Genomic DNA, 26,002 nt, shown 5'->3' with positions numbered 1-26,002 from the left:
TAAAAATGCAAGTCCCTGGCTCCCAGGACCAGATGTCCTAGCCATCTGGGGAGTGCACGGGTAGCCTTTCAGGAGGGCGGGGCTCAAGGTCTGGAAGCCCGACCACACACCGGACTTGGGCGCAGGGGCGTGGTGTGAAATTGTTCGTGGGGCACGTGGGAGGGCGCAGGGGCGGGGCCAGCACACAGGGGCGGGGCGTAGGGGCGGGGCCCGAAGCCGCGGGCGGGGCGTGGGGCGGGTTGCCTAGGACGCGGGGGCGTGGCTTGAGAACATGGGCGGGGCTAGGGGCGGGGCCCAGCAGCCCGGGCGGGACAAGGGGCCGGGACTGGAGCCGCTGGCGGGTCGGTGCAGAGACGGCGGCGGTGGCCGCACTGGCGGCGCGGCCTCGGTCCTCGTGGCGCCCTCGCCTTCGGCCCGCTCCCCGCCCGGCCATGCCGCCGCCCGCGCCGCCCACGGTGCTCGTGCCGTCGGAGCGGGCCGTGGTGCTGCTGTCGTGCGTGCTGTCCGCGCTGGGCTCGGGCCTGCTGGTGGCCACGCACGCCTTGTGGCCCGACCTGCGCAGCCGAGCGCGGCGCCTGCTGCTCTTCCTGTCGCTGGCCGACCTGCTGTCGGCCGCCTCCTACTTCTACGGGGTCCTGCAGGACTTCTCGGGCACCTCGTGGGACTGCGTGCTGCAGGGCGCGCTCTCCACCTTCGCCAACACCAGCTCCTTCTTCTGGACCGTGGCCATCGCCCTCTACCTGTACCTCAGCATCGTCCGCACCCCGCGCGGACCCCGCGCCGGCCGCCTGCTCCTGGCTTTCCACGTCGTCAGGTGGGTGGCCGCCCCGGGGCCCTCGCGCCCTTCTGGCGCCCTCGTCTTGGTCAGATCCCGGCCGGGCGCCCAGCAGGCAGTGTGCTCCTCCCCCGGGCAGCCCGCGGCGGGCGGGACTCGGGTCAGGCTTGTCTGAGAGGTAGGTGCACCTGTGCTGAGCATCCCCTTTTCGCTTGCCTCCGCCTGAGGCCCCACCAGGTGGGCGCCTGAGCTCAGCACCTGCAGGGAGGAGGGCCAGCGCTCGCCCTTAGAGTTTGCCTGGGAACTGTGATGCATCTGGAGAGCTGAGGCCACTCTGGGTCCTCGGCTCCTGCTTCACTGCGTTCTGGACACCTGTGCTGCACGGGAGGAGGGGGGGGGCCTGGATCCCAGGCCGGGAGATGGGTTAGGTGGCTGCCGCAGGTTGCAAGCCTGCCATCTCCCAATCCCATGTTACCACTCTGCACCCTGACCCACAGGAGTGGTGCATTCAGCTACTCCCAGGCTGTGGGTCCGGCTAGCCCGCTGTCAAATGCAGTGTCTCAGCTGTAACATTTACAAAAGACTCTTCTTTCTTTTCTCTTGGCTCATCGCTAGACCTCAGGCCCCTGTCTGTTATCTCTGTCCTAGATGGTCTTGACTGGCAGAGTTGAGCAACTCTGAGGTTGAGGTCAGTGGCAGTGGCTGGCCTGGAAGAGGGCCACAGGCTGTCACCGTATCTGAGACTAGGGAAGAGGAAAGCCTTGCCCTGCCCTGGCGTGGAAGCGTCTCATCACACACCCCTCACCTGAGGGAGGAAGTCACCTCTCCCTCCCTGGTGTCACTTAAAGATTCAGACGCCTGGGGCTGTCCTGCTTGAACCGAGACAGGAATCTTACAGGGCATTTCCTCTCTTCCCTCCCCAGATAAGAGCCCCAACTACTGCCCTAATTATAGGCCCTCTCTGCTAAATGCTTGGGTGCTTTCCAACGGCCGCTGGGAGTCAGCACTTCAGCAGACACCTGGGGGTCACGGCAGTGAGGTCACAAGACTGCAAGAGTCACTTGACCTCTTCTCAGAGCTGCTGGCTGGAGGCCAGCTGGTTCCCGGGAAACACAATGTCCTGCTGCTCAGCTGTTCCAGTCCCAGTTGCAGCAAGCCATTCAGACGGCGCCCGGATGCTGCGGGGACCACAGGAAGTGGCCTGTCCACCCCTCGCAGCATCCCGCCGGCCTCTGTGTCCATTTCACAGGCCCAAGCCTTGGCCGGCTGGTTGGGTGGGGCAGTGTGTACGCCAGAGTTCACATGGACTTGAGAAGGTGCCCAAGGCTTTCTGTGCAAGACTCTCTTCTCTTTCCCCACTCTTTTTAACAATATTGAAATGTATATATATGATGAAGATAAACCGGTGCAGTTCCTGTAGAAAAGACAGCTTTCCTAAGGAACCTGAGTGGGAGTTCTTTCTGCTCACGTCTAGGGTTTCCTGTGATGTTTAGGAAAAGCTTCCTGTGATGTTTAGGAGGTCAGTGTGTCCCCTTCTGGCCATGAAAAAGGAGCACCCTGTTCTTCTAGTTTGTTGAATGGGATCCACCTGCTTCTTAAAAGAAAAAGGAGAGAAAATACCTGTGTCCAAGCTAGAAAGGGACTCGGACATTTACTCCCTGAGAGGCGTGGGCGCTCGCCTGAGAGAAGCGGAAAAACCCGTCTAACAGGTTCATCTATTGACTTAGATCCACCCAGACCGGAGAGCTAATGACCTCGCTAAGCACTCTCCTTGGTCCTTCTTTGGAGCATCAGTGTGTTGTTGCTTAAGTGCCTGTTGGTGTGAGAAATGCCATCTTCAGACATCGGCTAGACCCGTGGTCGGCAAACTCATTAGTCAACAGAGCCAAATATCAACAGTACAACGATTGAAATTTCTTTTGAGAGCCAAATTTTTTAAACTTAAACTATCTAGGTAGGTGCATTGTTATTAACTTAATCAGGGTACTCCTAAGCTGGCCTTTGCTAAAAACGTCCTCAATCTGATTGAGGTACGTTCGCTGAGGTCGACCCCTTCCAACTCTCCCATCCACACTCGTCTTGTACACTTGTTTCGTTTATCTCCTTTCGTTCATCCTCTCTATATGTCCAAACCATCTCAACACACCTTTCTCAATCCTAGACACTACATCTTCTTTCACTCCACAACGTTCCCTAAAATTAACTTAATAAACTTTACTTAAAGTTTTAAGTCCATTTCGCACTGTATGTGCGCGCCTGCACATGGTATTTTGTGGAAGAGCCACACTCAAGGGGCCAAAGAGCCACATGTGGCTCGTGAGTCGCAGTTTGCCGACCACTGGGCTAGACTGTCACCACATGTTACCATTTCAGATAACACAGTCCACTTCGAACCTTCTGGCCTTGAAAACTATTTTAGAATATGACAACACCAAAGGTTGTTATCTCTATTCCACAAAGAGTTTTTATGAATTGATTATTTTCAAACTGACAAATATCCTATTAAGTGGACAAAAGCCACATTCAGACAAGATATAAAGGTTGGTAAATACATGGGGGGAAATTGAGCCCCATTAGTTAGTACTCAAAACAATGCAAGTTATAACATTTGAGGTATCATTTCCTCATTGAGTTAAGAAAAATATACTAAGGCAGAATAGGGATGTATTAAATGCCATTGAAACTGGTATTTTCCTACATTGTTCTTGGCGATGTAATTGGGAGTAATCTCTGTGGAAAGTACTTGGTTCATACCTCTTGATCCGGTAATCTTATTTATAGAGACCTAGTATACGGAGATAATCCCGAATGCACGCAAAGCTGTATGTGCACAGGGGTTTGTGAGACGCTGTTGTCACGGGCAGAATTCAAAAGCCACCTCAATGTCCACAAAAGAGGGAACAGTGAATTACAGACGACAGCCCCCCCAGAATGTTATATAGCCAATACTGGCTGTGAACTCTGTACATCTTTTTTTTTTTTTTTTTTTTAAATGGTATGATAGCCTTAGTTGGTTTGACTCAGTGGATAGAGCATCAGCCCATGGACTGAAGGATCCTGGGTTCAATTCTGGTCAAGGGCACATGCCTGTGTTGCAGGCTCAATCTCCAGTGTGGGGCTTGCAGGAGGCAACTGATCAATGATTCGCTCTCATCATTGATGTTTCTATCTCTTCCTTCCCTCTCCTTTCTCTCTGAAATCAATAAATATGTACATATATATATATATTTTTAATGGTATGCTACTATGTTAAGTGAAAATAGCCATGTACAAAACAGTGCAGCCGTGTATATAGGAGGCTGGAGAGAGTCCTGCCCACACAGCCTCCCAGAAAGTGCCTGCTCGGTGGGCCCCACCATGGCAATGACATGGCTTCTTGGCAGAAAGATGTTTTTTTTTCCCCGCTGGAGAAGGGGGGCAGCTTAGCCTGTCTCATCCTCGGGGAAATTGTGTTTCATACAAGCTGCACTGGCTCCTGGGCACTTGCAAAGTGCTGTTCCATCCCTTAGCTCACTGGTCACCAGCAAGGGAATGGACAGGACGGTCACCCTCCAGTTACGGTTGATGCGATCTGCCTGAGCCACGTCGGGGGAGGTCGGGGTTAGGACGCCAAGGTCAGTCCTCCTGTTACGGTTCCATCTTGTCTCTTGGCCTTGACACTAATGTTTTAAATGGAGGTATAATTTGACAATGAGATATTTTTAACTTTCCAGATTTCCCCCATTATTAACACTTTAGCATGTCACCTTTATCCTCTCCAGTTGTTCCTTTTTTTTTTTTTTTTTCTGGAAACATTTAAGAGTAAGTCAGTCGCAGCCCTGGAGCCCCCGAGTGTGTGTTTCCGGAAGACAAGGACAGTCTGTAAGGACCACGTAGGGCCCGGCTGGTGTGGCTCAGTGGTTGAGCATCGACCTATGAGCCAGGAGGTCAGGGTTCGATTCCTGGTCAGGGAACATGCCTGGGTTGTGGGCTCGATCCCTAGTGTGGGCGTGCAGAAGGCAGCCCATCAGTGATTCTCTCTCATCATTGATGTTTCTCTCTCTCTCATCTCCATTCCTCTCTGAAATCAATAAAAGATATATTTTAAAAAAGAAAGTGCTAGAAGCTCGGGCCACAGCTACTGTGTGTGGGGCCAGCTCCCTTCCCATAAGATCAGCCCCGTTGGCCTGACCCATCCCTGTGGCCCTGCCAAAGGTGACCAGCTCTTCTAAAGCAGCTGTCAACCCCCCCCCCCCCCCCCGCCAGGCGGGCTGCTCCTGAGGAAGCGGGAAGGGGTCCGGCTGGTCAGGGCACCGGCCCCCCACCGGCCGCCCGGGCCCCCACTGTGCCAGGCCTGGCCCGCGTGTCCTGGGAGCCTGAGGGAAAGGCGGGCGGGTGCCTCATGTCTCCGTGGAGGAGTAGAAGGGTTCTGGCCCCACTGAGGCAGGCGCGGGTGTGGGCATGACCCCTGGCAGGGACAGGCCCTGTGCCTCCGGTCCACATGCTCGCCACCCTCTGGAGATTGCTTGGCTGTTCTGGAGGGAGAAGGAGTCTGGGGCACCCCAAGTTCACCGTCAGAACTCCTGTATGGGGAGTGGGAAGTTCTAATGAGAGAAAAGGGGAAACGTGACCCTGAAGGGGAAGGTCCGCTAAGTTCTCTAACTGGAAGCTGGCTGCGGTGGGGCCCAGCGAGGGGCTCAGCAGGCGGCCTGTGAGTGAGGGTGCTCCTGGCGTGGACCTGGCTTTTTCATTGCCTCCAGACGGTTCCGAGGGTGCTGCTGTCGCAGGTAGTTCTTGCGCTGCGCTGCCATGTTCAAGGGACCCGCTGCAGGCTGACGGCGGAGGCGCCACCCTTCCGCCAGGGCAAGGTCAGACCTGCCTATCCTCACCTGAGCGCAGGACAGATCCGGGGTGCCCACCAGAATCAGGGGTGCAGGGGGTGTGTCTAAAACTTCCTTTGGGCGCCCCTCCCCGCTTCTTTGGCCAGAGCTGCAGAGTGACTGAGGGGTGGCCTGGCCAGAGGGGTGGCCTGGCCACGGCTGACTCCCTGACCCTCTCCCACATCCCACCCCTGGCTCCACACTAACAATTAGTGCCCATTGTTCCCAAAGAGACCTCGAGGCTGGCTCGTGGCCCTGTGACCCCTCTCCCTGGCCTATCGCTGCAGCTGCGTCTCCCTCTGCCCCCCCCCCCCCACGCCCCCCTCCTGCTCCCTAGAGCTTTCTAAATCAGCACATTGTTGCCTCATGGTTTCGCTCTCAAAGCGCTTTTTGAGTTATGTTAACATTCAAGGCTCCCACAGGCCTGGCAGCACGAGGCCGACTGGCCCATGGAGGGGAGAAGGCCCCTTTGTTTCCCTCCCAGCCACCTCCCGCCCTGCCCCGCAGGGTCTGTGGGAGGGTGAGGCCTGGGTGGAGGGAGCAGGGCCGGAGCTCAGCAGTGGGGCCAGCTGTTGAGCGACCTTGAGCCCCTGCAGGCTGCCCTTTAGAACAGGGGGCGGGGGCCCCATTGCCTGTGAAGGAAAGTGGAAGTGGCTCTCCGTCGCCCCAGGTGTCCCCACCCTGACTCTGGTGGCCGAGGCTTGGGACAGTCTCCCCTGGGCAGAGCTGGGAACTCAGAGGGAAGCCCAGGGCACTCGCTGTTCTGGGACAGGCGCCTGCAGGTCGGCTGACAAATGCCAGGGACTGGGGGACGCCAGCCAGGGACTGGGGGACGGCTGATCCCCACCTGGCTCATCTAGTTCCACTTCCCCAGGAGATTGGAAAACAAAAAGGACGCCAGTTCTAAGAAGAGCTAAGCTCCTCCCGACAGATCTGAATGCCTTTGGCCAGTTTACGCCCCCTCCACCCCCCAGGGGGCTGTGGGAGGAAGGGTAGGGTATTTCCCATCCATCCCTTCCCCTCTGGCGGTGGGGTCCCCAGGATATGACTGTGCCCCAGAGCCTGTCTCTGTCCCCGTAGTTTGCAGGAACCCTCTGTATCAGTGTCCTGGGTCTTACCTAACCAAGTGCCCCAGACAGAGGGGCTTAAACAGCAAAAATGTCCCACAGTCCTGGCGGCTGGAAGTGAGACGGGGTGCAGCGGGGCTTGTCTCGAGGCCTCTGTCCTCGCTGGCAGATGGCTGTCTGCATGTGCTGTCCCTCTGCCTGTCTGGGTCCTCTCTCCTCTTCTTGTAAGGACACCAGTCAGATTTGCTCCTTTAACCTCACTCACCTCTTTAAAGACCCTCTCTCCAACCACAGCCACCTCCTGAGGTCCTGGTGCTTAGCTCTTCAACAAACAGAGTTCTGGGGTGACCACAGCTCAGCCCACAACAGCCTTGGGGGGCGGGGGGGGGGGGCTGCTGACTTGGACTTGGACCTCAGTTTTGAGGCAAACACAAGAGAGAGCTGGCGCCCAGGCACCTCTGGGGGAGGCTGTCGGTGCCCCTCCACGTGGGGATCCTGCTCAGGGTGGTCTTCAGGCTCCTTCCATCCAGGTGACCAGTCCTGCTTCCCCTCGGCCTGAGTCATGGCTTTGGAGAGAAGGGGCCTCATCGGTCACCGGCTTTAGCCGTCCCCCACCCCCAGCGCCTTTCTCTGCATCCCCTGCACATGGCCTGTGCCTTCTGCGCCTTCTCCTTCCGCGCCCAGCTCTGGCGCCAGCTTCACAACCTCAGGGTTAAAATGCGGGTCGCAGGTGGGCGCGGAGGCAGGACCGTTCGCTGGCCATTCTGAACCTCCCGGAGGCCTCGGAGCATCAGGGCAGCCTCCCGCCACGGGTTTCCAGGTCAAAACCAACTAATGCCCCTTGGTCCTTTCCCACGTGCTGGTCGGAAGCTATGTCTCCCTTGCTCTGGTGTTTATTGTTTGGTGGATGAGTCCCTTTTTGTGGAGGAATAAAGAACTGTTAGGTGGTACACGTCTTTGTGGAGTGCCTTCCGGTTCACGTGGCCTCCGGGCTGACGGGGCCTCTTCTCATCCGGTTCACGTGACCTCCGGGCGGACGGGGCCTCTTCAGCTCCCTGTCCCTGGCTTCTCTGTCCATACGTGTGTCCTGCAGCCGGCTGCTGAGACCCGGTGGTTACATTTGAGGGCACTTTGTGAGCTGATGGTTACATACAGCCATTATTGAAAATTAGATCATGCAAACCTAAAATTAAGTGATTATACAAAAGTAAAATTAATTAAGGTATTAAAAACAGAAGTCATAAAAATAATTCAACATTGATTATGCCCTAATTATTTCACCGCATTTCACTCTGATCTGTGCACTTGAGGTTGCTGGCATTGTTGTATCTGTGCGATGGACATCCCAGCTGATGGTGTGCTGGCTGGAACTTGGCCCTGCTGGGGATATTTACACCTTGGGAATTGGCAAACTCTGCAAGTTGGGGCTTGATTTATCGTTTTGTTGGTTGTGTAGGGCAGAGGTCAGCAGACTGGGCCTGTAAAGGACCGGGTAGTAAGTGCTTTCAGCTTCACGGGCCATGTGATCTCAGGTGCAGCTGCCCAGCAATGCTGTTGCTGTAAATAATATGCAAACACATGAGTGTGGTTGTGTTACAATAAAACTTTATTTAAAAAAAAACAACAGACCTTGGGCCGGATTCGGTCTGAGGGCCATAGTTTGCTGGACCCCTGATCTGGATGAAAGAAAGTGGTGGAGAATCCGTTAATCAGTAAAGATTAAGCTTAAAAGTGTTCCTTGTCTCTGAACCTAAGCAGAGATGGCAGCCATGGGGGGCGGGAGGCAGGGCGGGCAGGAAGCCGGGCGTTTCATGGGGAGAGGATGAGAAGTGTCACGAGCAAGAAGGAAGGAGAAATGCGCCTCCAGTGCTGGAAACTCTGTGTTCCCACCGAGAACTTGCTCACGGCGCTGTCTGACCGGTCATGTTCTGGCATTCGTCTTCCCTTGTCTTCCTGCTTTCACTTTCCTCTCAACCAGGACATCAACCAGCCTCACATCCCAGAGCCACTGTCTTTGCTAATTGCAGCCGTGGAGTGAGTAGCTGCAGACACCAGCATTGGGTGAAAATCAGCAAAAGCGCTCTGTCAGGTTCAGTTGGCCACGCATGGAATTTACCACGAGGGGTTTTGTGTATTATTCCTTATAAGTCGTGCTTCCCACCTTTTATACCAGCACATTGTATAATAACTTTATATGTGCACGTTTACACACGTGCATTTTCCCGGAGAGCCTGACGCTGACACTGGTGGAGCCTGCTCTGTCTTGGATTAGGAGACAGTCCCTCCCACTCCATTCCCACGGCTCCCTGGTCTTGCCTCTTCTTACCGCCCGCCCCTTAAATACCTCCCCAACAGCTTCTGACCCCAGCGGAGCTGCCATTGGTGCTTAAGTTCAAACAGCACCTGATTACCTGATTGATCAACCCTCCTTAACCCTTTCAAAGCCTTCCCTCTGCCTCTTTGGTCTTCTCTCTGGCAATTCCCATCACATACTCGGCTCCCGCACACCCCAGTAACCTAGACGAAACGCACCCCTTTGGAGCTCTAGCAGGACACACCTACAGCCTCAGAATGTGGTCTGTCACCATGTGGTCCCCAAGCCTCCGGGAAGGGCCCGCAGGACCCGGAGCAGGGGGAAAGGATCCCCACGCTGCCTGTGGGGGAGCACCTCGGCCTGCCCCTCCTCGGCTCCTCCTTCCAGCCGGACTGGGGATCCTCCGCTCCAGCCCAGCCTCCTTCCTGGTGACCGCCCTACACACGGTACTTTTCCCTTCCCAGAATTCCTTGGAGGAGCCCTGTAACCCATGACGTGATGAGAAACCACACATATAACTACAGGATTGTGGTTTTAGCAACTTTAAAAGCCTTTTACTTCCTTTTCAATACTGTGCGTGCCGTGAACATTTAAGCAGTGGATTGGGGAAAGCTCTTGGTCACTTGGCTTAAAGTTCATTTACTCCTTCATTCATTCAGCAGGCCATCCTTTGCCCCTATCCAGTGACACAATAGTGAACCAACACAGCCCTCGCCCTCATGGGCTCTTAGCGGTGACATGTCCTAAAATCCCAGGGTGGCATGAGTTTTTAAAAGGTAACCCTTTATTACGACAAAACAGTTTGACACTAATATATTGGGGGGAGGGCAGAAGTGGGTTTACAGTTGTGAGTATGCGAAACAATTTATTCTTCTATTATTATTTATTAACTAGAGGCCCGGCGCACGAAATTCATGTGTGGGTACGGACCCTAGGCCTGGCCTGCGATCAGGACCATCTTCCCTGGCTGCCCACTCGCCGGCCCCGCCCCCGCCACAGGTCCCTCTCTGTGTGTGGGGTGATTGGCGGGGCGGGGGCCTTTGCCCACGTCCTCTGCCACCCAACCCCGGTTCCCTGTTGGCCTTCAGGTGATTGGAGCCTGCCGGCCAGGAAAGGGACTGAGAGGTGGTCAGTGTGCCTCATAGTGACTGGTCCAGTGGTCGTTCTGGTCGTTCCACCATTAGGGTCAATTTGCATATTACCCTTTTATTATATAGGATAGAGGCCCTGTGCACGGGTGGGGGCCGGCTGGCCTGCCCTGATGGGCCACAGATTGGTGTGGGGGTACCCACTGGGGGGGGGGGGGGAGCTGGTCTGGGCAAGGGGCTGGTAGTTCTGGTCTCTGGTCCATTCTGGTCATTCTGCCATTTTGGTTGCTGGGCTTTTATTATATAGGTTTATTATATTATTTTTTTCCATAAGAATAACTATAAACCTACTTTTGCCCCACCCTGTATATTAACTTACCAGATAAATAACTTCGCATAGGACAAGCATTTAAAATGGACAAACTCCCTGATACCTTCATCATTCCCTTTAACTTTTGTGGGGCTTTGCCCCTTCTGTGCCTTTGTGACTGCTAGGAGGGCACGCTCCTTCCTGCCTCCCATGTTGGGGGCACGGACACTGGGGGCCCTGGCATGGGGACTGCTGGGAAGGGCCTCAGGCTCGAGGTCCCGGCCCCGTGGCTGTGGGGATAGTACACAGAACTAGAGACAGAAGAACTTCGCTGGAGAGAACATGGCAAAAGATCCTGGACTGAACCTGACTACAGAAATTGGCAAGAGAACCTGACTAGAACCTGGTGACTGAACCTGGCTGGAGAACTTGGCTACAGAACCTGGCTGGAGAACCTAGCAAGACAACATGGATATAGAACCTGGCTGGAGATCCTAACCAGAACCTCTCTGGAGATCCAGACCAGAACTTGGTTGGAGATCCTGGCTGGAGATCCTGGCTAGGCTGCTGATCAACTGAAGACTGTCTCCGTGTCCTTCCTTCTTCGCCGACTCCGTCCACACCTTTGGGGACCCCTGGACCTGCTGGGGTTGGTCCCCGGCATATGGCGCCCGAACAGGGACCCCTAGGTAAGCCCCACTCTCGGGATGGATAGGACTCCACCGTAGGAAGAGGGTGGATAGTCTTCGCCGACTCCGTCCACACCTTTGGGAACCCCTGGAACAGGATTCCCCTAGGTAAGCCCCCTCCATTGAGAACCCCCACACTCGGGACGGATAGGACTCCACCAGGGTGCTACAAACCCCCCTATAGAAGATAAGTAGGGTAAGAAGGTGGATAGTACAGAACTTAGATTGAGAAGATGTGCCATACTGAGTCCAAAGAAAGAAGACTCTGTATTGATCCTTAGATTGAGAAGATGTGCCATACTGAGTCCAAAGAAAGAAGACTCTGTATTGATCTTTAGATTAAGAAGATGTGCCATACTGAGTCTAAAGAAAAAAGACTCTGTATTGATCTTTTAACATATACGCTTGCTAGCAGAGGAATTAAGGTTACTCCCAGTCAGACAGAACATTTTATACAAGAAATATGTCCATGCTTTTCTGAGGAAGGAAAGGTAAATGTAAAGGCATGGGAGAAGGTAGGCCCAAGGAGCCTTATCCTTAACCCCACTGCAGCCTTTCCACCCTGGGGAAGTGCAGGATTGGCAAGCTCTCCCTGGGGTGATAGATCAGGACTCAGGTAATAGCGGAATGCGCCAATCCTACTCTTAAAATGGATACAAGAGAGCATTTGGGGTTTTTCTTTTTAATGCCTGCTTTTAAAAAATAAAAAAGGGGGGAATTTGCCGGGAGCCGGTCCATGCTTGCTGTTTCAAGGGACCTGGCATATATGGCATACTGTTCTTAATATGTTTGCTAACCTTCTTGGCACTATGTTTTAACCAAGGTCTCTGAGAAAGGTTGTTTCCCCAGGTAGGGATTTTCCCCTGAAGTTAGGGAGGGAATAAAACCCCTCAACTAAGTGCCAGGCGGGTAATTAATCACTTTAACTAGGAACAATCATGCTTAAGCTACATAATCTTTACTTCCTGGAATGGAGATAAGAAACGCCCTAACCTTTGTAATAGAGATTGATAGGATTGGAATCAACTGGTATAAATACAGTTGTAAGAAGACAGAACTTAGAACACAGAACTCAGAAGACAGAAGGAAGAAGATAGAACCTACACAGAACTAGAGACAGAAGAACTTCACTGGAGAGAACATGGTAAAAGATCCTGGACTGAACCTGACTACAGAAATTGGCTAGAGAACCTGACTAGAACCTGGTGACTGAACCTGGCTGGAGAACCTGGACAGAACCTGGCTGGAGAACCTAGCGAGGGAACTTGGCTACAGAACCTGGCTGGAGAACCTGGAGAGCCTAACAAGAGAACATGGACACAGAACCTGGCTGGGGATCCAAAGCAGAACCTCTCTGGAGATCCAGACCAGAACTTGGCTGGAGATCCTGGCTGGAGATCCTGGCTAGGCTGCTGATCAACTGCACGCTGTCTCCGTGTCCTTCCTTCTTCGCCGACTCCGTCCACACCTTTGGGGACCCCTGGACCTGCTGGGGTTGGACCCCAGCAGTAACTCAGCTCCAGAAAAGTGAGCCTGGCACTGCCCTGGCCCCTTCGACCCTTGCTGTGCACTCCCCCCCAAGAACCCCCAGGACCTGGGAGATGTGTCCCCCCAAAGTCCAGATCCCCTTCCAGACCCTGTTGCAGGTACCGGACCCTGGCCCTCCCTGCCCAGGCAACCCCAAGCCATCAGTGTGTGCACCCTGGACCCAGGCTGGTCAGGGGCTGGCTGTTAGGCATTGGGGTGGGCAGAGCAGGGCTGGACTGGGGCTTTGAGGACTCTCGCCCCCCTTTTCTCCCAGGACACTCGGAGAGCGCGGTTGTCCTTGTCTGGAGAGCGTCCGGTCATTCCCCCCTGGCTGGCTGTGCTGGGAGCCGGGGCCTGATCCGTGCCTGTTTGCTCCTTATTCCTCAGCTGGGGGGTTCCACTGGCCATCACCGTGGCAGCTGTCATCCTAAAGAAGATCGGCTACGACGCCTCGGACGTGTCCGTGGGCTGGTGCTGGATCGACCTGGAGGCGAAGGACCGTGTCCTGTGGATGCTGCTGACCGGGAAGCTGTGGGAGCTGCTGGCCTACGTCATGCTGCCCGTGCTCTACCTCCTCATCCGGAAGCACATAAACAGGGCGGTAGGTGCCCGCGCCCGCTCACCCGCGGCCCCGCCCAGAGCGCCATGTGGCCACTGCGCCCGCTGCGGGCCTGCCCCTGAGTTCTGGCGTTGGGCTTGGCCACCTTAGGGGACAGAACTAGTAATGGGGAGCCCTAGTCGGTTTGGCTCAGTGGATAGAGCGCTGAAGGGTCTTGGGTTTGATTCCAGTCAAGGGCACGTACCTGGTTGTAGGTTCCCCGGTTCTAGTCGGGGTGAGTACAGGAGGCAATCAATCGATGTGTCTCTCTCACATCGATATTTCTCTCTGTCTCTCCCTCTCCCTTCCACTCTCTCTAAAAATCAATGGAAAATATCCTCGTGTGAGGATTAACAACAACAAAGAAACTAGTAATGGAGAGCTTGGGAGGCGTCGGTCACCGTGAATTACACACATCACGGGTTGTCTGGTTTGCTGACTACACAGTCCTGTCAGGAGCGGGTCCTGTGACTCCTCGTTTGTGGATGAGGAAAGGGGAGCTTACAGAGGTGAAGGGCTCCCCAAACCCACTCAGCTCCCAAGGAGAGAGCGCCAGCCTGAGTGCCCGGCCCCAGCCCTCTACTGCCCCCTCCTGGACAGCCCACCGCGGTGGCTCACCGGGAGAGGAATGCAGATGAAAGTGAATATCCGAGTAAGGGAACTGGAAGGGAGGCCACGGATCTCACCATAGTGAACCGATAACTCACCTCGTCATCCTTGAGGATTCGGGTGACGTCACAGCTGGTCGGCTTTCCAGGCACCCAGGAGCCCATAAATCAACACGCTGGGCCCGCTGGCGACGTCTCGGAGACTTCTGACCACGAGGGCTGGCCGCAGATTCTAGGGAAGAATGGTTTCCCTCTGGCAGGCTGGCCAAGCGGCTCCTTGTGCGTAACTGCTGGTTCTGCAAGTGTGAGGGGTGGGCCTCCTCCTGGCCACGGGCAAACTGCCGCCAGGAAAGGCCTCAGTCACCCGCCCGCCCGCCGGCTCGGCCGCGCGTTCAGTGCACTTTTATTGAGCATCTACTTTCCAAACCGCTGTGTGCGGTGGGAGGTCATCCTGAGAACCCAGACGGGGATCCTGTCCGAGAGAGAGGCAGGGGTGTGAGTCATTACGGTAAAAGATGGGCAGTGACCAGTGGCCAGAGCAGGGAGGCAGGTGCCCGTGAAGCTCCGAATACGGCCTCCTTCCCGGCTCCCTCTGCGGGTGTCTGAGTGTTCGTGGCTGGACTCTCTGTCCGTCAGGGCAGACGGTGCCCCAGCAGCCATTTCTGGGTTTGGGGGGTGCTCCCGGCAGCTGTGTGACCCCTGATCCTCACCCTGGGTTCCCACCTGCGTGGAGACTCCTCATTTTACTCTGAACAGACCGGGCTCTTGTCCCTCCTGCCCCGCCTTCTGGCTCGGCTGGAGAGAGGCCTGCAGGGCTTGCCCGCTGGTCTGAAGCCCTCTTTGTGTTCTTGCCTGGGCCAGGGGGTGCCCTCCCACCTACTCCTCGTTTCCACTGCCCTAGGAGGACTCTGGGTTCCCAGAGCTCCACCAGGCTCTGCCCAGGGCACCCCTCCAGAGCTGCCCTTCTGTGTCTCTCTTCCTCCCTGCCCTTCCTGTAATGGCAGGAAGTCTGGGACCACTGGGCCGATCCCCATGTGTGAGACACCCACATGGAGGTGTGGCACTGGCTGTGGACCGAGGAGACGGGAGTTCAGAAGGATCTGGGCTTGTGATGGGAACCTGGGCTCCAGTGGCAGGTGGGAGCTAGTGATGGGAATCGGGGGCTCATGCAGAGGGAAGCTGGTGATGGAGCCTGGTCTCCAGCGTGCAGGGGAAAGCTGGTGATGGAGCCTGGTCTCCAGCGTGCAGGGAGAAGCTGGTGATGGAGCCTGGTCTCCAGTGTGCAGAGAGAAGCTGGTGATGGAGTCTGGGCTCCAGCGTGCAGGGGGAAGCTGGTGATGGAGCCTGGGCTCCAGCGTGCAGGGAGAAGCTGGTGATGGAGGCTGGGCTCCAGCGTGCAGGGGGAAGCTGGTGATGGAGCCTGGTCTCCAGTGTGCAGGGAGAAGCTGGTGATGGAGCCTGGTCTCCAGTGTGCAGAGAGAAGCTGGTGATGGAGTCTGGGCTCCAGCGTGCAGGGGGAAGGCGCTCCACGCCTCACTGCTCCCTCTCCTGCGAGTCTGAGACCTGGGAGGATGGCAGCCCCTGGGCAGCTGTGGGCATCCGTCCTGCTCACGCCGCTCTGGGTGTTCCCTGCACAGCACCAGGCACTCTCCGAGTACCGGCCCATCCTGTCCGAGGCGCACCGGCTGCAGCACCACAGCTCCATGGCGGATAAGAAGCTGGTCCTCATCCCGGTCATCTTCATTTGCCTCCGGGTCTGGAGCACTGTGCGATTCGTGCTGACTCTCTGTGGCTCCCCGGCCGTGCGGGCCCCGGTGCTGGTCGTTCTGCACGTAGGTAGCTTTGCCCGCCCTTCTCCTCCCCCCACCCCCCCACCCCCGCCCTGCTGCTCCCAGCGGCAGTGTCAGATCACCCCCACACACACTCAGAGTGGGCATGTCCCAGTGCATCCGCCAATGCAGGGCTGCCAGGGGGCTGGGCTCCAGTCCCTTCCTGCCGGCCCGCCCGAGACAGGGAGCCGGGTGAGAGGAGGTGGAAGGTCGGCGTGGCTCTAGTGCAGCCCGCGCGTGCGTCCAGGGTGCGTCCAGGGGCTGCCCAGCGGCCCCGGAGGAGCCCCAGGAGCGTGGATGCTCCCGGATCCTTCCCAGCCCAGGAGACCTAGAGACGCGGCTGGGCCAGGTCTGCCCGCTCAGACCTGCCCGGAGCGCTGCCACCGACGGCCCACATGCAGGGTCATGGCAGCCCGGCCCCAGGGTGCAGGGCAAGGTCTGGGGTTGCCAGCCCCCCTGGCCTGTGTGCTGAAGACCCCCTGCAGCCCTGGCACTCCTGCCCTCCTCTCGCCCCCGCAGGGAATCGGGAACACGTTTCAGGGAGGTGCCAACTGCATCATGTTCGTCCTCTGCACCCGCGCCGTCCGGACTCGGCTCTTCTCCCTCTGCTGCTGCTGCCCGGCCCCGCCTCCCGCCGAGAGCCTGGCCGGCCCGCCCGAGGCCTCGGCACCCTCCAGGACGGGGGACTCGGGGGCCCAAGTGGACCCCGACGAACTTCCACACACCTGAGCCTCCCTTCCTGGTCTGGGCGGGTGCTGACCCGCTGCAGGGAGGGGGACGCTGCAGCCGGAAGCCTGTCCTCTGCTGTCTGAGCTCTTGAGGCCGGTGGAGGGGCGGCCACAACTCAGCTTCTACCTCCTGGACCCTGAGGCAGCAGGTGTCCGACCACGTGTCCGCTGTGCTCGGCGCCTGTCCGCGTGCGGGTGGCAGTGAGACTCAGGGACACCAGTGGGACGTGACCACTGCCAGGTCAGCGGCCTCTGGACCACACTGCACTGTCTACAGCTTGAGGACCCACACCGTGGGAAAAGCATGAAGAGCTACACACACTATTTACCCTCCTAAGTAAAGCGCCAGGGGGCGCTGGAGAGGTGCCCCCCACACACACACCTGGATATCATGGAGCAGAGTCCTGGCTGGGCAGCGTGTGGGCCTGCCCCGGGAGCGTGGCTGTTCTGGGGGAGCTTTGCCAGCCACCAAGAGCCGGGTACCTTGAACCAGGTGCCCTGGAGGTGCCCTGGTGATGCCCTGAGCGCAGCCCGCAGCCGGCCTCCTGGAACCTCCCCGCCTCTCGGGTGGCCAGCCTTGGTGTAGATGCATCCGAGTTTCCAGCACAGGCCAGAACCCAGACTCCTGCCTCCCCAGTCACGTCAGATGCAGGTTCCCTCCTCCAGGCAGCGGCCGGGGCAGGAATAAGAAAGGCCGTCAGGGACTCCCTGGGGTCGCCCACGGTCGTGGTCTGTGCTGTGAGCACCGGCCGGGCCTGTTGGGAGCGGTCTCTTCACTTCCTAGTTCAGTTTTTACAGGAAAGGTGACACGAATGGCCCCAATACTGGTTCTGCCCCGAAGGTGGATGTTTGGGAGTTGGTTGGGGAAAGTGACATAGGTCACAGGTGATAACTTACGTTTAATACAAAAAGGACTTAAAATAAGCACCTGTATCTCTATATTCTGTGGCTCTCCCGCCAGCCCTTTAACTTTCTCGGAAGTCATGGAAGCCGATGGCTAAGAACGGGACAAGTAGCTGTCACCGCCGGAGCCTTAGTGGGGGCTGGAGCCTTAGTGGGGGGCCCGGGCCTTAGTGGGGGCTGGAGCCTTAGTGGGGGCTGGAGCCTTAGTGGGGGGGCTGGAGCCTTAGTGGGGGGGCTGGAGCCTTAGTTGGGGGGCTGGAGCCTTAGTGGGGCCAGTACCACGTTATTCGCAGGTGTTACTCCCTGGGGCTCCGTGAGGGCCTTGCCGCATGGACATGATTTTCGGAGCCTATAAAACGGTTCTGGATTAAAACCAAAGCCACGCCACCCTGTGGGTTCCTGTTTTACTCCGAAAAGCAACGTCTGTAACAGGAAGAGAACCTGAAGGCATAGCTGTCTGCAGAACTAGTCCGAAGTGCTCCTTTTCGGTCGCCTTTAAAGTTTCGTTATGAAAATCAGCAAGAGGTGGGCACCCCCATAGGATCCGAGGGGAAATCCCCTGACAGAAACGGCCCGTGTCGGGGGAGCCCGGGGGCCCCTGGAGCTGTGGCAGCAGGTCACGCCAGAGCCCGTGGAGACCCTCACGTTAGCTTCTGGGATGGAGCAGAAGTTCAGGGAGCCGCTGAGGCTGAGGATGGGCCACGAGGAAAGTTGCTGGGACAAGTCCTGCTCAGAAGGCCCTCCCCCTCCCCCCAGTCCCGGGCTCAGCTGGGCGTTTCCCCAGACAGGCTGCAGTCAGAAACGGCCGGGGGCTCACGGGAGACATGGCTGGGTGCCCTGCGCGCCCTCAAGCTCTCATCCCACGTGCCCGGAGCCCTGCTGTGCTGTCCGCCTCCGGAAACACCTCTGAGCAGCTGCACCTGGGACCTCCCCCTGCGGCCCACCCGCCCGTGGCTGCAGCTGGTGGAGGTGCTGCTGGGAGGGGCTTGTCCCTGGCCTGGGCCTGAGGCCTGGGGCCAACCTGGGAGACCACAGCTGGTGGGCGTCCGGGGCTGGAGGGTGTGAGGCTGTGGGAATGAAGTCACGCGGGGGAGGGGAGAGCCCCAGGTGGAGGCCGAGCACACAGCGGTGTGTTCCTTTCACACGTTCTCCTCGTCGCTGTCCCTAACGTTTATCCACCTTCACCCCCAGTTACAGCCGCGTATCCTCAGCTGGAACAGGTGCTGTGCACTCAGACACTCTCTGAACCTTGGTCTTTATCACTATTTTAATCCTCACCCAAGGATATGTTTTTTATTAGTTTTTAGAGAGGAAGGGAGAGAGGAACATTAACTGGCTGCCCTCCGCACGTGCCCTGATTGGGGGTTGAACCCGCAAAACGGGTCTGTGCTCTGACCAGGAATCAAACCCGTGACCCTTAGGCGCACGGGATGGTGCTCCCACCCACTGAGCCGCACCAGCCAGGGCTGATGCCTGATCTTTTAAATCACGTTTACCAGGCACTTTTGCCTCTTTTTGCTTCAGAGTTGTTTTGTTTGGTTGGTTTGACTTGTTGATAAAGATTATTATTTGGCCTGGACTGAGGCAACAAGCAGAGCTCCCCACATGTTCATGACAAGAAGAAATATTTTTACAAACTTCCCTTTTATGGCATAACAACATAGCGTGAGGTTTCTTTGCACATGCAAAACTGTAATGAAAATCCTGACCATTTAGGTTGACGCCAAAGTCCTGCTATTTTAAATGAAATAAAATAATCGTGTTCCCCTTGCGTGTTTGCTGAACGGATTGCCTGTGATGGCGGGAGTGGGGCAGGGTGACTCCGCAGGACCTGTGCTCCGGGGGCCGCCCCAGAGCCTTCCACATGGGGACCCTCCTCGGTGGGGCATGGAGTCAAGTAGGCGGCCGCCCTGGAAGCGTAGTTTCTCCCGTGTTTGCCTGATAGGATCACAGGTGGGTGTGTGTGTGTGTGTGGGGGGGGGGGGCGCCATGGCTTTAGGATACAGAGTCCCAGGCCCTGTCCCATATGAGTACCAACAGGTCTGAGTTCCAAGGACCCACGGCTTGGGACTAGACTCTCATGAGGGCGACACCCCAGCACTGAGCCCTCCCCGCACGCCTCTGCCCATCGCAGCGGCAGCTCCAGGCCTCGGTGCCAGGGACAATGGGCGCCCACGGCTCTTCCTGCCTGCGGGCAGCGGCCTGGTTCTGCCCAGCCCACACAGCCCCGCCTTCGAGTCCTCCTTCTTTCTTCTCTTCCCTCTCCCCTCTCCCCTCTCTCCTCTCCCCTTCCCTCCTCCTCCTCCTCCTCCTTCAACTGCTGTATCCTGGGAACGTGGCTCCTCCAAAGTGCTGCTTGGTGATTTGTTCTACTTTCTGGGTTTTGTGAAGTTAAAAATACATTAACTGTCAAAAGAAGGAGAAGACGGGCCACAGACGGAGAAAATATTTGCAAAAGACACAGCAGCGCATCTCCACGAGAGGGCGCCCGTGGGGAGCAGCCTCACTCAGGCACACGCAGGCCTCTGCTCCGAGGTGGTGCATGTGTCCCTGGAGAACCCGCGTCCTCCCATGTGGCGCACAGAAACAACAGGGATGAAGGGGAAACGGGTTGAGGCAGGCCACTCGGATCCGTGCAAGTTCTTCACCAGAACTCGAACAAAAACAAGAGCCGTTTAATGAAGTCAGCAGCCTGGGTGAGGCCCCACTGACGTTCGCACCCAGCAGCTCAGGGGTCCACGCTCTCTCCTTTAAGACAAGGGCCTTTAGGCCGTTCATTTCCAAGAGAGAGCCCTTTCCTCAAAATGTAAAACATGACCCAGGCCAGTCAATGAAAATGTCTTCACAGCTTCTTCAAGGGTTAGGCCCTTCCCGTTCTCTGTCCTGACAGGTTTCCAGGCAAATGTTGGAGGGTTCTATCAGTGAGAACCAGACTCAGCTGCAAGCCACAGAAAGCAAAACGGAAGAACATGTCATGTTAAGTTCAGGCAGTGGTCCGGGGCTGACATAGTGCCCCACAGGGTAGGGACCCAGGCTCCTACCATCTTGTTGCTCTGTTCCGTGTGGCCTCAATCTCGGGGTCAATGCCAGGGGCACCCTCATTTCAGGCAGCAGGGCTGGAGAAAGGGGCAGAGAAGAGAGCAAGGTTCTTGGAAGCCACCACCCACATGACACCTTTGCATATGTGGCATTAGACAGAACCGACTCATTTGTCCATCCAAGTTCAGGGATGAGGGGGAGAGGCAGTCTTCATTTTGGCAGCCGCAGGTTCTGGCCCAGGTAATTCCATTACTATTGAAGAGGGACTGAGCAAATGGATTCGGGAGCCATAGCAGCCTACAATTGAAGCCCATGGTAAAACTTTAAAATTCCAGAACATTCCTAAGTAGAGGTGAGATGCCAGTGACCTGAAGTTCTGGTACCATTGTCTGGTCTCAAAACAACCCAGGGATTGCCAGTCTGCTTTGAGGTGCTAATTCAACAAATTACGTTCTGGTTAAATTTTCCTATGTAAATTTTTTTCAATTCTGAAAGGCTTCATTTTCAAAAGGATCTTTTTTTCTTTTTCATTTTATTCCAACATTAATACAGAAATTCTCTTATTTCCCCTCATCATCATACTGTCAGTCACCAAGTTCCATCAACTTGACATCCTAACTATCTCTCAAACGTATCCTCTAATCTCTTGCACCATCACCTTTCAGCTATTCCACAGCGAAGAACTGCCCCCATTCCTCTGCCCCAAACCCATCGGCCTCTTGTCCCCCTCAAGGGTTAGTTAACTTTTAAAAACACAAACCTGAGCACTCTCCAAAACTCTTAATGCCTCCTCTCTGCTCCTAGAACAAAAATCAAGCTCCTTAACAAGGCCCACAAGGGCTAACTATCGTCTGGCCCTGCCCATCTCACCAGCTTCCTTCTCCCTTCACTCTTCCTCTCTGTTCTGTGTTCTTGAACCACACTGACCTTACCATTTCTTTCATACATTTTTATTGATTTCAGAGAGGAAGGGAGAGGGGGAGAGAGCGAAACATCAACAATGAGAATCATTGATCGGCCGCCTCCTACTGGGGATCGAGTGCGCAACCTGGGCATGTACCCTGACTGGGAATGGAACCATGACCTCCTGGTTCATAGGTTGAAGCTCAACCACTGAGCACCCTGGCCGGGCTGAACTTACAATCTCTTGACGGCATCACACTCTCTTCTGCCGCAGGGCCTCGGTACCAACTGTTCCCTGTCTGGGAGGCTCTCTCTGCCGCCCCATCCCTACCCCCTTTGCCTGGGTAAGCTCTCCTTCCTTCCTTCCCATCTCAGCTCAAGCTCGCTTTTTTAAGGAAGCCTTCCGTGACCACCCCACCCACTCCCCGGTCTTCAGAGCCCGTCTGTAGTTATAAATTCATCAGTGTGTTTATTTGACCAAGTCATGTTTCCTCACCCGGAGTTAAGTTGCATGAGGCCAGGGCCGTGTTTACCCTCTGCGCCCCATTGCACCCCCTCTGCCAGCCGCAGGCTCAGTGAAATAAACGTAAGCACATGCGAGGACCCACGTCACCTGGAACCCCACATCCCAGCGCAACCACTGTCTTCAGATTCTGTAAGTCCTCTCAAACTGTGTGTTGACATGGTTACATTTCATAACATCGAAGGTGTTCGTCATAAATAGCAGAAGCGATTGGGGAATGGAGATCTGAGACCCGCACCCTCAGGTCAGAGTCCTTGGCCAGCCAGGATGCTTGGCCAGGCTTTGCCCACGGTGGGAGGTCAGGGAGAGGGCCTCACGCAGGCCCCTTTGGGAAAGAGGAGCCCTACGAGGATGGAACCCTAACAGGATGTCCCCGGGGTGGACCACACCGTGGGGGGCGGGGAAGGGAAGTCCGGGAGGCCCTGCTGCACCGGGTGTGGCCCCTGCAGCTGTCCGCTGTCCCCTGACCTTGAGAGAGGACTCGCCGGCTCTCCTAGAGGTCGTTTCCAAACACAATCAGTTCCCTGGAAATCTGAACGCGCGTTCCCGGTCCCGGGACACACCTCAGCCTGCTCTCTGCACCCAGACGAAAGGCCGGGCTGCTCACTGCGTGCATTAGTCACCGCAAACCGCCTCCCGTCGCGGGTCCCGCGGGTCCACGCCGGACGCAGGCAGGCGGGCGGGGGCGAGGCCACTGTGGGGGACTCCGAGACCACGCCGGGTCCCGGCTCCGGTGGGTAATTCACAAACACCAGAGCTCCCGAAACCCAAAGGACCACCTGCAGGGGGCGAGCCGGGCCACACTCCCCGGTCAGCGGGGGCAGGGGCCTGGGAGGACCAGGGTGGGGACGATCCCCGATCCCCGCGGACCAGGGCCACCCCTCCCCCGCCCCCGCCCGGGGCAGGGAGGGGCTGCTGGGCGCCACTCGGGGGTCCCGGGCCAAAAGGAGACTGGGGACCCGGGACCGGACCGGACCGGACCCGACCCGACGGCGCCGGAGCCCCCGCAGCCCGCGCCCCCGGCGATGACCGCATCACACGGCACCGCCCGCCCGGATCCTCGCGCTGCGCTCCTGGGAGGCGTTGGTGACGACGCGTGTTCCCTGGGACGGGCAGGAGCTCGGTACCGCGGCCGCAGCTCCCGGGGTCACCCGTGGGCCTAGGCTCCGGTCGGGGAAGTCGAGGCAGGGTAGGCGGGAGCGGACTCGGGTGGGAGGCAGGGTTTCCGGTTCCCCACCCCCCGCCTGACTTCTGCAAACGTGTGCCATTTGTTGTGTTTGCACCGCCTGTAGCTTCCCCTCCTCCCACCCACCGTGCATTTCCTCGGAGAAGTTGTCATAACTCTTCGGAACCATTGGAAGCCTCCGGCCCTGCCAGGCTTTAGGTGGAAATCGTTGTCTTCTGGCTGGTCTGTCCTCCCTTTTATTTATTCATTAAATGTGTTTTTATTGATTTCAGAGAGGAAGGGAGAGGGAGAGAAACATCCATGATGAGAGAGAATCGTGGATCGGCTGCCTCCTGCACCCCCACACTGGGGATCGGTTCCGCTACCCCGGCCTGCGCCCTGATGGGGAATTGAACTATGACCTTCTGGTTCATCGTGGATGTTCAACCACCGAGCCAGGCCGGCGGGGCCAGTCCTCCCTTTTAAATAGGGACATAGGGACCACCCACCCCCGTCACACACGCACACGGGCTATTACACCGTCACCCTCTTCACAGACCCTCACACGGCGGAGCCGACCACAAACCCCAGGGTTGCTCCTGAGGCCGGAGCTGCGCCTGACTCCCAGATAATTGCACTTGAAGGTGAAGGAGGCGAAGAAATGGCCAAAGGAATTGGATTTGTGCCTCGGCAAGTACAGCAGGCGCCTGTCCTGGGAAGACGCCAGCCTGCAGGCCTCCAGGGACTTTGGATTTTGGCCCCTTGGCCACTATGCCTAGGGCCGAGGAGCACGTGCCCGCATGGGGTCTGGCGGTGGCCTGGCCACGCGTGGGGGACCCAGACCCGCAGCCGTGACTCACCCTCCTTGCCCTGCTGATAAAGGGCTTGGAGAGATCGATTGTGTTTTCAATTGGGATCATTGCACAGAGAATAACAGCTCTGGGCCACTTCCGAAGGAAAACAAACCCTCCAAGGAAGTGCTGCGTAGTCTCGGGTAGAGACAGGGCAATGGGGGGCTCGGCTGCCTGGCAGGGACCACTTCCTGGAGCCACTCTGGCTCCCTTGACCCCAGTGCTGAGGGGATGGCAGCTCTTGCTTTCTTCCCATGTGTTTGTGACAGAAATACCCTTCCAGTGACTCACCACGAGCCTGGCTGGTGAGGCTCACGCAGTGGGGACCGCAGACTGTGTGCCCACCGGGAAGGCGCTGGGCCCGCAGCCCCGGGGGGGTGTGTGCGCCCATGTGCCCACTTGCTGAGCTAAGCCCCAGGCATTTAAAAGGAGAAGTGAGAGGAGGCAGCCCTGGCTTTCTGAAAGGCTTACTCGGCCTTAGGCTATAAAAACATGATTGGCCGGTTGGCCGGGACTTCACTGGCCAAAGTGCAGCCTGGTGTCTTCTCTCTCCAAGCAGTGCCTTCGCTCTTCTGGCTGAAAGCAAGTAAGCAGCACATCTTCCCGGAGCGAGGATGGAGGAGAAGGGCACGGTCAAGAGGGAAGGGGTAAGTGGGCTTCCGGGGAAGGGCGTGGAGCAGCCCCCGGGGCCAGGGGGCCGGGGCCAGAACCTGGCCCGGGCAGCCTTGCAGGGGGACCTCCTGGGAGCTCGAGCGGGGGAACTCTGTTTCGTGTGATCTGCCCTCACCGTTCACCCAGCAGCTGGGCTTTTGCGGTGATGAGAGAAAGGAGGCATTCGGGGCGTTTGGATCTGAGATCCTTCGGGAATTATGCTGCTGGATCGGCCTTGACAAGTACCTGCAGCCAAATTGAAGGGACTCGGGGATTCATTTGCCCCAGCTTCCTTCACCAAAAGAACCTGAGGTGAAGGGACCCCAAAACCAGCCACAGACTCCTTAGACATGGCTGGTGAGGGGGTTTTCCTCCTGTGTTTTGAGGAAACCCTCAAAACAGACTTTTACAATTAACCTTTTCAGCAGCTAACATAACGAAGCCAACATGAATTTATACGCAGAACAGATGCTGCAGGAGTTGAATGTAATTCACACCTGTAGCGGAGCTTCCCTACCTTTTAGATGATGAGGCCCTCCCCTCCTCCTTTTTTTTGGAGACAAAGGTTTTTCTGGACCTGCTGTTAGACCAGTGGTTCTCAACCTTGGCTGCACATTAGACTCACCTGGGAATCTTATTAAAATCCCGATTTCTGGGCCTCATCCTCCGGAAATTCTGTTTCTTTGTTATGGGGTGGGGCCACAACATTAGTAACAAAGAAACAGAATTTCCGGAGGGTGAGGCCCAGAAATCAGGATTTTTAAAAGATTCCCAATAAAACATATTAAAAAAAAAAAATTAAGGCCCTAACCGCTTTGGCTCAGTGGATAGAGCGTCGGCCTGCGGACTCAAGGGTTCCAGGTTCGATTCCAGTCAAGGGCATGTACCTTGGTTGCGGGCATATACCCAGTAGGGAGTGTGCAGGAGGCAGCTGATCGATGTTTCTCTCTGATCGATGTTTCTAACTCTCTATCCCTCTTCCTTCCTCTCTGTAAAAAAATCAAGAAAATGTATTTTTAAAAAAAGATTCCCAGGTGATTCTAATGTGCAGCCATGGTTGAGAACCACTGTGTTAGACCTTTAGAGTCTCTTGCTTGAGGAAAATGCATAGACAGAAAGATAATATAAATATATGAATGCTTTTCAGGATTTGTATTTTGTTCATCACAACAGCATATGTTTATGTTTATGGGAGGAGAAGTACATATCTGAGCAAATTATTGTTTATTCGGTTATGATTGTGAGCCCTGGCCATAGGCAGGTTTTGAGCGTGCTCTGTACTGGGAGGTAGAGGTACCGGAATTCATTCCTGCTCCGTCCTATTCTAAATGTGGGGACTTGGGCAAGTTATGTAACTGCTCTGCGCCCCAGTTTTCTCATCCATAAAGTGGGTATAATAACCATGCCCTCTCCTAGGGCTGCTGGAACAATTAAATGACAGAGTGCATGGAAATTACCTGTCACATAATGAAATTCCCCATAAATGTTCTGACTTTTCGATCACTGTTTAGAGCTGGGCACTGTTGACCTCTGGGCCGGGTAATTCTCTGCTGTGGGTGCTGCCCTGGGTGCGGG

The 26,002-nt window shown here is 56.4% G+C and overlaps 1 protein-coding gene across 4 annotated transcripts in view; it reads left to right on the top strand.

Moving 5' to 3' along the window:
• The first annotated feature begins 298 nt into the window (after window positions 1–298).
• LOC118675893 (G-protein coupled receptor 157-like) overlaps window positions 299–26,002 on the top strand; it is a 43,538-nt gene continuing 17,834 nt past the window's right edge. The window contains exons 1-4 of one of the 4 annotated variants that reach the window (XM_036348811.1): window positions 313–814; window positions 13,017–13,230; window positions 15,473–15,667; window positions 16,184–17,316. In XM_036348811.1, coding sequence (XP_036204704.1) covers window positions 432–814; window positions 13,017–13,230; window positions 15,473–15,667; window positions 16,184–16,393 — 1,002 coding nt within the window. In that variant the 5' untranslated portion in view covers window positions 313–431 and the 3' untranslated portion in view covers window positions 16,394–17,316. The other 3 variants (XM_036348808.1, XM_036348809.1, XM_036348810.1) reach the window with 3 other exon arrangements.

This window comes from Myotis myotis, unplaced genomic scaffold (genome assembly GCF_014108235.1).
Source record: "Myotis myotis isolate mMyoMyo1 unplaced genomic scaffold, mMyoMyo1.p scaffold_m19_p_2, whole genome shotgun sequence".
Lineage (NCBI taxonomy): Eukaryota > Metazoa > Chordata > Mammalia > Chiroptera > Vespertilionidae > Myotis > Myotis myotis.
Note: the sequence above shows the minus strand (reverse complement) of the source record. Positions and strands in the feature narration are given on the sequence as shown.